Source organism: Brassica oleracea, chromosome C2 (assembly GCF_000695525.1).
Source record: "Brassica oleracea var. oleracea cultivar TO1000 chromosome C2, BOL, whole genome shotgun sequence".
NCBI lineage: Eukaryota > Viridiplantae > Streptophyta > Magnoliopsida > Brassicales > Brassicaceae > Brassica > Brassica oleracea.
Window position 1 is genome coordinate 41439478 of NC_027749.1, and position 12328 is coordinate 41451805.

General features: G+C 37.1%; 2 protein-coding genes across 2 annotated transcripts; one reads left to right on the top strand and one right to left on the bottom strand.

Moving 5' to 3' along the window:
• Window positions 1-4200: 4200 nt before the first annotated feature.
• LOC106322731 (ras-related protein RABA5a-like) lies at window positions 4201-6413 on the bottom strand. Its single transcript, XM_013760855.1, has 5 exons — window positions 6247-6413; window positions 5498-5581; window positions 5351-5433; window positions 4832-5239; window positions 4201-4748 (listed from the first exon to the last, which is right to left on the bottom strand). Exons 4-5 carry the CDS (start codon window positions 5169-5171, stop codon window positions 4423-4425), a joined length of 666 nt encoding a protein of 221 aa, XP_013616309.1. The 5' UTR covers window positions 5172-5239; window positions 5351-5433; window positions 5498-5581; window positions 6247-6413; the 3' UTR covers window positions 4201-4422.
• A 4163-nt stretch (window positions 6414-10576) lies between these two features.
• LOC106327870 (cytochrome b561 and DOMON domain-containing protein At5g47530) lies at window positions 10577-12292 on the top strand. The gene is made up of 3 exons (XM_013766164.1): window positions 10577-11288; window positions 11524-11778; window positions 11855-12292. The coding sequence occupies exons 1-3, from the start codon at window positions 10662-10664 to the stop codon at window positions 12155-12157; spliced, it is 1185 nt and encodes a 394-aa protein (XP_013621618.1). The 5' UTR covers window positions 10577-10661; the 3' UTR covers window positions 12158-12292.
• Window positions 12293-12328: the final 36 nt, after the last annotated feature.

Sequence of the window (12328 nt, forward strand, 5' to 3'; positions counted from 1 at the left end):
GATATGGTGATGTTGAGATGAAGGTCTCAGAAGAGAAAGCTGCAGAAAACGTTAATGTGAATATGGAGGAAATAGAAATTTATAGGCCTTGGGTTGGATTGATGTGTGGAAACTCAAAAGACCAAGAACCAAAACATAGCTGATATGAATTGGGATTATTGTTATTGCGATTAACTATTATTTGGTATTTGACTGGACTTTTATTATTCTCAGTTTAGTAGCAAATTTGGAAGCAAGGCCATGATGATTTTAGTAATATTACTTTTTGGTTGGACCGGATCTCAGTTAAGTACAAAGCGACTGCACTAAAGAGCAATATTACTTTTTTTTTATAAATCACTGGTGGGACAAAGTTTTGCTGACGATCAACGCGAAGAAGAAGAAGAAAAGTTAAAAAAATGACAACAAAAGGATTCATATAAGAAGCGAGATCTAAATAATTTTGGGAAATCTGTTTTTTAGAGCAAAAAAATAGTAACTATGTCCCTTTAGACTAATTTATACTACTTTATGTCCTATTAGACTAATTTTTTCCAAAATGGCAGTAATGCTCTTAAAATTGTAATTTTTTTAAAAAAGATATATATTGAGTTCGACTAGGGGGATCGATCGATCCCACTTTACAAGTAATAGTGGATCGATCGATCCCGATCATTATTCAGAACAAAAAAAAACGCGAAATATATATTAATCGACCTGGTCCATTTCACTCGATCGGCGAAGGTCGATTTACACAGATCGACCGATCTGTAAGAATAGAGCGATCGATCCCGTGCCGAGGAAAGAATCCCAAATGTTTTTTTTTTTTAAATCGATTTTGTTAAATATAAAAGTGAATATTCTCAAATATTTTGTTTCCATATTTTTAGGAACTGATTTCTTATCCGTAGAATACAACTAATATGTAGAAATCAGTTTCTACAGTTTTTTAGAATTATAGTAATGTTTAGAATTTGATTTCTACATGTTTTAGATTTATAGTAAATCTGTAGAAGTCGGTTTCTACATGTTTTAGAATTAGATTAATGTGTAGATTTTGATTTCTAAGAATTTTAGAATGGTAGGTTAAGCGCGGAATGTGTATTCTACATATTTGTAGAATACTCCTATTTACGTAGATCACGTATTCTAAACATTGTAGATTCAATGAAAAAAGTATATTTCGTTTTCTACTTCGTAGAATGTCATTTCTACTTTTTTTAGAACATAATCTGAAATTTATAATTTTAACTTTTTTATAACTGGAAAATATATCATTAAGTTCATATAGGGATTTTAACAAATGTTACTATTTTTCCAAATTTTTTTTGTTTGTAAAACTATTTATTAAAATTATTTTCATAAATATTAAAGGGTATTATAGAAAAATATGACACAAAATATAGATTAGTCTAAAGGGACATAGTTACTATTTTTTTGCTCTAAAAAACAGTTTTCCTTTTTTTTTTTTTTTCTTAAAATTTGATGAGCTGCCGCAAACTTTGAAAGGATATTTGTTTTGGAATCTTTCATGGTGGCTTAATGGGACCCAAGCTTATTCTCACCTTCTGTCTATGTTGTAGGAAATTATTTGTCTTTATAAAGATAATATCATAAATCTAATAATTCTTGTCCGGACGAGGTAGTCCAAGTGGCAGGACGGACCTGTGGTGGCAACCACCATCCGGGTTCGATTCCCTCCCCATGCGGAAACTACCCTGCCTCTTCTGGACATTAAAGCGGTACTGGGTTCGATCCAGCCCAGGTAAAGCCCTCCCGGGTGAAGTGGACCGCTGCTTGACCGGGTCCAAGAGAATGACCCGCCAAGCGGGGAACCCCTGGATTATCAAAAAAAAAAAAAATCTAATAATTCAATTTCTTGACTGTTTGTTTACTTTGCCATATATACTTTGTAGTTCACAAATGCTCACCATGAGGAAATTATTGTTTAAATAATATTTTTATTAAAAATGAAAATGAAAGTAGGCCCATCTTCTTCTTCTTTTTACTGTTTATAGTAGGCCCAATGTCTAACAAAAACAAACTAAACGACTTTCCCATGTAACGACACGAGAGAAACGGGAAACAGCCAAAAGGCCAAACTTTTCCCGCGGCAAGAGAAACCAACCAATTACTCAGTATAGCTTTTGTTTCTGTTTCTCTTTTCTTCTGGAAAGAAATTAATTAAGCATTCGGTTCTCAGCACTTTTCTTTCCTTCATCTGTACTTCACCGCAGCTATATATTTGATTAAGTCATATTTTTTTCAGAAACTTTGAACTCTCAAAACACAGCCAGTGATCGTGGTTATAGATGCAAGAAACAGAGGTGAGTGTCAAAGATATACTCATATACACATCTCTGATGGTGCTGAAAACTCGACGCAATTTGATTATTTTGACGAATAACACAAGGTTCACTAGCTCATTAATATAAAATTTGAACTTAAAATCATAAGAGACAATATAAGGGATTTTAACACTTAATCATAAAAGTTTCAAAAAATCAGTGAAAATAAATTTGATTTCAATAATTCATATGGGGCAGCTGCCCTCTTCCCCCTCTACCTCCGCCACTGTCCTTGTTCAATAACCCGCAAAGCACAAAGATAAATAATACACTTCTCATGGGTAATACCGAACATCTTCGGGATTTTCAATATTTGATACAAAGTAGGCCAATATACACGGATAGAATAGGGATGGTCTTGTTGGAGCAGAATTTAGCACATAAATATGGTCTTACAGGAGCAATCAAAACGGGTTAATTAATTAATAATGTTTGCATATTTTCGGCCTTTCTTGCTAATGAAATGTTATAGTGTTTGTGGCTGATTTGTTGCTCTTGGAAAGGGAATGTAAAACTTCTCAAAATCATCAAGATCATAGAAGATAGACACCAACTATTACCCTGGGGTAGGTATGGATTTTCAGATTTCATTAGCAGCTTCATGAACAATGCTTGTGACCCTGATTTTGGGTTTGGGCTATAGAATTTGCATCGCCTCTTCTTGATGCTCGAACATTAGTCAGGTAACGATATGCCACTTGATGCCTTCTATTTTTTTTCTTTTTTTTTCTCTTGGTTTAGACACAATGGTGATGGTACCATAGATAAGTTATGTATGTTCCAGGTTCCAGGACCTAACTACCTTGGAGAGCTACTTGAAGCAATAGATCCAAGGTCTAGCCAACTTTTTGATTTGTTTCAATGCTAAAACCTGTGAAATGATATTTTTCTGATATGAGGTTTTAGCTTTGGAGTCTCAGCATTGTTTGTGTTTGATTTCACAAAACAGCAACTTACCAACATTTCTTGGAGGAAATTGCATCTGTTCCGATAGTGAAGGGTGGCTTTTCAGTGATGGACCCTGGAATGATCCAAACATTGATGTTTATGCCAGTACCATTGAATTTTCATCAAGTTAACACAGTTAATTTCCACTCAAAAGGGACTAGTTTAGATATCTACTGGAGACTTGCACAATGGGATGCTGGTTCTGAGGGACATACTATATGGACAAAGTTTCGTAAATTTGCTACTTACAGTTATAAATCATTCCAGGAGATTTTTATTTGGGGTTTCATTAACCTTAGAATCTTTTTCCCGATTAGTGTGGTTGGTTTCTGCAGAAAGTTGAAAATGTTGGAGGTGTCACTCCGTGAAACAAGAAGGGTAACAGGAGAGAACTGTGAAAGCTAATGGCCTCACAGCTTTTGCGCTTCAGCTACAGTTTCACTTGTATATGCTTAAGGTTTAAATAGTATCTCTATCTATATTCAGGCCTCACATGCGGAGATCGTTGAGACCACTAAACCGAATCAAACCGATACAACCTATAGCCAAATGCTAAACGGTTTAGAGCGCAAGACAATCCGTACTACGATGATAAATGCAAATCATGTGTGGAGCCAATCTGTCTCACATGCAACTGCACGTGTGACCTCTGCAACCGCAACTTCATCTCTCTCACATTGAATTTTTTTTATGAATCTAAGTCTACAGCTGGATTTGATCCTCTTCCCTATGACAAATGCTTCATTGGAAGAATAACAATACTCATGCATCTTACTATTTTTAAATTCATTTAGTATATAAAAGAAGATTTTTATATAGTAAAGTTTCAATCCTTGTTATGTTATGAGTGTCACAATAACAGAAGACTAACAACCATCATCATCATCATCATCAGTTCATCATATTATCATTACACAAGTTAAACAACAAGAAAGTGGAAAGACTTTATAGATAGGAGTGTGAGTTTACATAAAGCTTCTGAAGTGGAAAATTTACAGATTTCTTGCTACACAAACACTTCCACACCACAAGACACAGCTCAAATTTTCAACATTCATGGCAGTTACCATGGACAAAGAAACACAATCAAACAGATGAGAAAATTAATCTTCCTTTTTTAAGCTTTCTACAATATCAGTTCCTATCATCACCTAGAACAACACCCACCTCCACCTGTCTTGGACTCCCCCTCTGATGGAATCACAACTTTCTTGCCATTGCTAAGCGAGGCAGGATCTTGCTTGTTCAGCTCCTGTGAGGTCATCACTTTCCTGCTCAGTATGTTGTATATCTCCTTCACAACAGTCTCAAACGCAGCCGCCACGTTTGATGAGTCCAGAGCTGACGTCTCCATAAAGAAGAGTCCCTGCGCTTCCGCCAACGCCTTCCCTTCTGATGTTGGCACTTCTCTTATGTCCTTCAGATCCGACTTGTTCCCCACCAGGATCGTCACAACGTTCATATCAGAGTGCGCTGCAACAACAGTTCTCATCATTTAGTAAAAGATAATAAAGAAAATGGAGTTTTCTTGTGTGTGTGAATGTGATGTTTCTTACTGTGGAGCTCGTTGAGCCATCTACCAATGCTTTGAAAAGTCTGCACTCTGCTGATGTCGTAAACAAGAAGAGCTCCAACTGCACCTCTGTAATACGCAGAAGTGACTGCTCTGAAACGTTCTTGACCTGCCGTGTCCCATATCTGAGCTTTGATCTCCTTTCCGTTGATAACAATCTTCTGCGTCTGAAACTCCACTCCAATGGTCGACTTTGAGTTGGGATAGAACTCATCCCTAGCAAATCTTGCGAGCAAGTTTGATTTCCCGACTGCAGAATCACCTATTAGAACAATCTTAAAGAGGTAGTCTTCACTCTTGTTGTCCTCAGAATAGAAAGCCATCTCCTCGTTGATTGCTACAATACCTCCCTTTTACAGAAGCATATCTTTACCACTGGCTTTTAGCCCGTCTACAAAGTCAAGAATAAGTAGAGTTGGCAGAAGGAAACTTCAGAAACAGGAAAAGATTTGAGATCTAAGAGTTAACAGTAGCAGATGCAATAGAATATTTTTAAAAGCACCTGTCTAGTGAGGTAGCTTCCTAGAAGGTTCTGTGGAGCTGCAAAGTTGACTAAATTTAAGCTCTTCCACCGCCTAAGAAAACCTATCACAAGCAAATGATTTAGTACATAAAGTTTCAGTCAAAAAGTAAAGCAGGAAGCAGTTACCTCATCTGAGAAAGATGGATCTGACCCTTTATTACAACCTCCTACAGTAGAAATTACTATACAAGATAAGTAGCGTGTGTACGCCTATAAAACAACAAGCAAAGCAAACTTTAGTAGCGAGATCACCCTGAGAATATATATATCTATAAGTTAAAAGTCGGTGGATAGTAACTATTCACCAAGCATGAAAAAGCCTCCAATAAGAAAGCCAGATAAAATATTCTCTCTATCAAAAAGAAGAGACAAGGGCGGGCCCTAAGCAGCCAACGCTACTCATCAGTGGATCACACAAAGTGCAGTCAACACACTGATGGAAATCAAAGCAGTCTTGTCCTAAGGTTCACACTTAAAGAATGAACTAGTGAATGATTGTTGCAGGTAACGAATCTTCAGATACGGAATGACAAAGTGAAGGTAGGCCACATTATTTTGGAAAGATATTATGTAAGTAACAAAGACAATTATACACAAAAATCGACACTAAACCCAAGTAAGAACCAATGTCAAGAGAGACTTTTTGAGGGTTTCTTTTCAGACAAACAGAGCATTTAATAGAATTCCAAAGTTACAGGAGAGAATCACAAGACATTCCCGTCAAAATGTAAGACCAACATACACACGCACAAGAGAGAAGACGCTGATCGTCGCAAATTCAGAACGTAATGGAACAAAAGAACAACATATGCAGAGATAATCACAAGTGGGGGGGTTTCTCCTCTTTCTGAAATTGAGGAAGAAGACAAAAATACCTTTGTGGAAACAACAACGGTTTAAGAAGTTGGGTGGATAAAGAGATGGGATCCAGAGAGGAGAAACGAAGTGAGATCCCCAGAGTGGAGTCGATCCGGGGAAGAAAACGCAGGGATTCAACGCTTCTCCTATGAAATCAAACAAGACTTGTTGCAATAAGGCAGTCAGAGACCGGACACTGAAAGTTTCTATTTCGGTAACAAAAATAAATGGGCTCAGAAGAAATTACTATTTGGGCCTTTGATGAGCCCATTTTACATATGCCCTACGTGTCTTTCTTGCCGTCGTTTAAAATTTAGCAATTTTTTTTTTTTTTTTTTTTTTTTTTTTGAATAAAGTCTTTAGATAGTTTTACACAGGACTAGATATGAGAGTTTGGAGCAATAAACATTTCCGTAAAAAGATAATTTTATAATATGTAAAAAAAATTCATAAATTCTGGAGGTCAATGTCAATATTTCATAGTTATACCCAAATTCGGTTCTGGTTTTACATATAAGTAGGGGTTATTTGTTTCGTAGAAATTGATTTTTTACCATTTTTCAAATGCTTAATCTTCCCATGAATATTTTTATTTTGTATTTTATGTGTTATTCGTTTGATGGTATTTTAATTTCATTCGTAATCACTTGTTATTTTAAATTCTATAGTGGTATGGTATGTAGCTCTATAAAGACTGCACTTAATTGGAGTCCCTTTTGGGATTATTTTTGGACAACCCATACCATGTCATCTAAGCCTGCGATTTCGGTTTTCCGAAACCGAACCGAACCGATTTTTCGGTTTTCGGTTAACCGTTTTTCCGGAAAGTAATTCGGTTGATAACCGAAAAATGTATCGGTTCGGTTCGGAAATCGGTTTTTTTCGGAATCATGAAATTTTCGAAATTAACCGATTATATTTATAAAAGTGAATGAAAATCGGTTAATTTGGTTATTTCGGTTAATTTCAGTTAATTTCAGTTAATTTCGGTTTACGGTTATTTTTTAAAAAATCTGTTACTCGGTAATTTTGGTTCGTCGGTTCAATTCGGTTAATCGGTTAATCTGTTAAAATTTCGGAAAATTAATCAAACACACAAAAAATTCCATTGTTAAAACTTCAAACCAAATACATCCATTTCCCAAACATCTACAATAGTTCATAAAAGATTAAAACCTATTGAATCTAACTCTCTTTGCACGAAACACACTTTCAAAAAGGCAAAGAGTTATAGATTCAAGTAGTGATTTTACAAAAAATAGAGAAAGGGAAACAGGGAAGCTTAAGTCCAAAAACAGAGAACAAGAGCCAAAAAAGGACAGGCCATCACCACGCTCACTCTCACACTCCTTACCTGCAATTTATTAAGGAACAAATCAGTTCAGACTTCAGAAGATACAAACTACAAACTACAAAGTAAATAAAGAGACAAAACACTAAAGAATATGACATTACCTCTAATTCTCAGCTTGTCTTGGTAGTTCCAGAGTTTCTACACAATGACAAATACAATTAGCACAAAATACATCATAAATATTAACAGAAAAAGTGAAAGATTTACCTAAAGACTCATGAAAATTCAATTCTTCAAACATCTAAACCAAACTTGCAAGCTTCTCGGCATGTATATTATTTCGAATCCATTGCTGTGTGCAAACTCACTATCAAGTTTAATATGTGGGCACAACAGCGCATATGCATCAACACCCCATTCCTAACTAAAGCATCTGGTCCTACTTGCTTAAATGCTTCTGTAAACAGTCGTATTGCCTTATCATTCCCCTTGGCGTTGTCTACTGTCACTGAGAACACCTTCTTGATTCCCCAATCCTCAAGACAGTGACTCAGATGTTCAGCTATCGTTTCGTTCTTTATGGTCTGTCACTGGTTTAAAGCTAATAATCCTCTTCTGCATACTCCAGTTTCTATCAATCCAGTGAGCTGTCACAACCATGTAGCTGCAAGAGGTTGTAGGAGCAACCCATATATCTGTGGTTAGAGAGACCCTCTTCTGCTCTGAACTGAACAAGTGTTTCAACGCTTCTTTCTCTTTCAAGAACATCCCAAAAATGACCTCTGTTGCTGTTTTCCTACAATGAACCGTGTACATAGGCAACACGTTCTTACAGAAACGCCTAAACCCTTCAAATTCCACAAAAGCAAACGGTAACTCATTCAACACAATCATCTCATTGACAGATCTCCTAAACAGGGTAGCATCATACTTCACTGCAGTCACTACACCACTACTATCACCACCTAGGATTGTCTGACCCCCACTAGACTTAAAGAGTTCATGCAACTTACAACGATATATGTGATTTTTAATGGCACTTGTTCCACTCTTCTTAGAGTCGCAGCCTATATCTTGACCACAATATCGACAGTTAGCTATGCTCGGGTCATCTTCCCTCTGAATAAAGTGCTGCCACACTTCTGCTCTGTGAACTTGTTTCTTCTTTGTAGGTGGAGGCAGTTCGGTACTTGATCTCTCTGAAGCCGGCCTTTTCTTTCCACCAGCTTGAGATTCATGTCCTTCTCTAGGTTGATCATCATCAATGTTATCTTCACAACCAGACATCTACATCAAGGAAACAAAATTAAGACAATGAGATACAAAATTGATCTAAAACTGAAACCATGTTTTCTACAAAATCGACAGACATGTACATGACGAAAAAAAAAAATCTAGTTTGTAGAGCTTCTGACACAGTGAGACACTTAAATCAAACAATTATTCAACACTAATCATAAAACTCATATCGATTTTGACTTTAACCCCTAAATGCTAAATGTTTCAAAATTGATCTGAAACAGAAACCTAATCTACAAAATCAACAGACAATCCGTGGTAATAGATAGAGAGAAAGTGAAATCGAAAATATCTTAAGTGAAAAACACTAATTCCCAAAATCGAAATACAAACCCTAATCCCAACCCAAATCATAAACAGAAAGAAGATGAAGATTGAAGAAGAACTAACCTTTTTAATCGATCGGTTTGAGAGAAATGGATTTGAGTTTAAAGATTAGATAGAGAGGATTATGTTTTCGATCTGCTTAGTAAAAGGTTAGCCGACCATTAAGCTTAAGAGAAATATTTAATTATACCTAGGTTTAATGATTCTCTGGTTTCCGATTGGTTACTCTTAACCGAACCGAACCGATAGAATAACCGAGCTATATATAAATCTCTGCGGAACGGTTTCCTCCCCGTAACCGAACAATAACCAAAATGTCAAAATGTCGGTTCGGTCCGAACCGGACCATTCGGTTCGGTTCGGAATCGCAGGCCTAATGTCACCTAAGCCTTTATAAGAGTCTTTAGCTCAACTTGAGCGTAACAACACCCACAAACTTAATGGAGACATGTGACTGGTAGTCATTGGAGCATTGGCCGGGAAAGGCATTATATATTGTTTGATTACAAATACAACCAACGACTCCACATGCACGTGATTAGCAGTTGAGATTTTGGTCGCGACACAAATATAAAACCTAAACCCTAACCAGCTAACCCAACCAAACCACTTTCATTGGATCTCTCACAAACTCGGTTTTTAGCTAGCCCAGTCAGAACTCATAAAGAAGATTGGTGGATGTTTGAATTAAATTACAACAATAAAACATATGCTTAAATTAAATTAGGGCACATCCACAACTTTACTAGTTGGATATGTTTTGATCTTTATTGCGCCACAAACCCTATATTAATCTATACACGAACCTTCATATTTTTGTGTGTTCATAATTTATCATATATCAACGGTTGGAACATAAATATTAGTTTCGGTCTCTGAATTTATAAGGTTTATATAAGTAGATTTATGATTATTAAATTGTTAAAAACAGAAGGTATCTGCTTATACCTAACTAAATAAAGAAATGTTAAAATGCATACCGATCAAAGGAATTGTGGAGAACAAAGGGGAAAACACGAGAAATGAATTCGTAACAAAGTTGGTGAAGCAAGCGGAACCTTTTGTTTTTACGTGAAGAGGACCCATTCATTTTTTCCACCACCAAACATTTATTTACTTGATTTATACTGTCATTTTTTCCACATTATACCATATTTCTTGGTCTTTACTTAAGAGGGTTAAAGACTTGAAGCTAGGAAGGCAAACAATACACGTCAACCTGGAAATGAATAACTTCATTTACAATGTTTCTATAATATGTAGGTTAACTATGGGTCAAACTCGCAATTGATAGATGAACAAGAAAATAAAACATAGATGCTCAACTATTAAAGTAAGGAAAGAAACATGTCAAGGTGTGAATGTGTGATGAAAGAGAAGTAAAGATTCTTTATTAGACAGATTAACTAACAAACCTAACCCTACTTGTCCCATTTTCTTTTCTTACTTAATCTCCTTCTTCTCTCTTCCCCTTAACTCATACTCATCTCATTCTTTTCTTTCCTAGTATCCATGGCCAAATCTTCAACTCTGCTCCTCTGTCTCTCTGTTTTCATCTTCATCATCACAGAATCCTCCTTGGCTCAAACATGTTCCAACTACCAGTTCTCCAGCAACAGTCTCTTTGAGTCTTGTAACGACCTCCCTGTTCTTGATTCCTTCCTCCACTACACTTATGATTCTTCTTCTGGCAATCTCCAAGTCGCTTACCGCCACACCAATCTCTCCCCCGGGAAATGGGTTGCATGGGCCGTGAACCCCACGTCCACCGGCATGGTTGGAGCTCAAGCCATTGTAGCTTATCCGATATCAGACGGCACGGTTAGGGCTTACACTTCACCCATCAGCAGTTACCAGACGAGTCTCCAAGAAGGTGAACTGAGCTTCAACGTCTCAGAGCTATCAGCCACTTACCAAAACAACGAGATGATTGTCTTCGCAACTCTGGGTCTTCCACTTACAAACGGTGGAAACATTAATACTGTGTGGCAAGATGGCTCTCTTTCTGGGAACAGTCTACTGCCTCATCCAACTTCCGGCAGTAATATCCGCTCTGTTTCCACTTTGAATCTCATCTCCGGTACATCTGCTTCCACCTCAGGAGGAGGAGCAGGAGATTCCAAGCTTAAAAAACGCAACGTGAGTTCATCATTTCAGTTTCTTTTCTTGCCAGACGCCCAGAACCGGTTCTGAATATAGCGAGATGAAACATTCTCTTATGGTCTCAAAATATTAATGGTTAATATGTATTTATCATTTGACCGTTAAATAATTAAATATATATAGTAATTGTTTTAAGCCCCATGAATCTTAGAACCTGCCATGTTCCTTCCTGTTTGAAACAACTGAGTTTAGTTTCTGATAATGATTGCAGATACATGGGATACTGAACGCAGTGAGCTGGGGAATAATGATGCCAATAGGAGCAATCATTGCTAGATACTTGAGAGTCTCAAAATCAGCAGGCCCTGCTTGGTTCTATCTTCATGTTACCTGCCAAGCTTCTGCTTATATCATTGGTGTTGCCGGTTGGGCTACAGGTATCAAACTTGGCAGCGAGTCAGAAGGGATTCAGTTCAGCACTCACCGTGCCATCGGGATCGCTCTCTTCTGCCTTGCAACAGTACAGGTAGGTTTTGATTAAAACTGTTTATAAACTATCATCATAACGTTGCATTAACTCAGTTGCTTGTGGTACACGTTAGGTGTTTGCTATGTTTTTAAGACCCAAACCAGAGCACAAGTACAGACTCTACTGGAACATCTACCACCACACTGTCGGCTATACCGTGATCGTCCTCGCAGTGGTGAACATTTTCAAAGGGTTAGACATCTTGAACCCTGAGAAGCAGTGGAGAAACGCGTACACAGCTATAATAGTAACCCTAGGCTTAGTCGCGGCCGTGCTCGAAGGGTTTACTTGGTATGTAGTCATAAAAAGAGGGAAGGCAGAGGAATCTTCCAAGACGTCTCAGCTTGGAAACGGTGGTCGGTCTCAGTATGCTTAGAGAAGTCGTTGGTGTATAGAGTACAGAGTGAATTTTTCTGGTTATTTATCAGCTTTGAGTTGGTTAGTTTTGGTTTGCTTTTGGGATTTCTATATGTATTCTAGATTGAATTAATATATTTGGTGTTTAATAGTTGTTGAAGTTGAACAGCTCTTGAAGCATTGCCTCTTG

Bases quoted from the DNA above. Each gene is read 5' to 3' on its own strand.
- LOC106322731 (XM_013760855.1), bottom strand. From the start codon at position 5,171: ATGGCTTTCTATTCTGAGGACAACAAGAGTGAAGACTACCTCTTTAAG. The intron at 4,749-4,831 runs GTAAGAAACATC...CTGTTGTTGCAG, and splicing joins ATGGCTCAACGAGCTCCACA to CGCACTCTGATATGAACGTT.
- LOC106327870 (XM_013766164.1), top strand. From the start codon at position 10,662: ATGGCCAAATCTTCAACTCTGCTCCTCTGTCTCTCTGTTTTCATCTTC. The intron at 11,289-11,523 runs GTGAGTTCATCA...TAATGATTGCAG, and splicing joins CCAAGCTTAAAAAACGCAAC to ATACATGGGATACTGAACGC. The intron at 11,779-11,854 runs GTAGGTTTTGAT...GGTACACGTTAG, and splicing joins TCTGCCTTGCAACAGTACAG to GTGTTTGCTATGTTTTTAAG.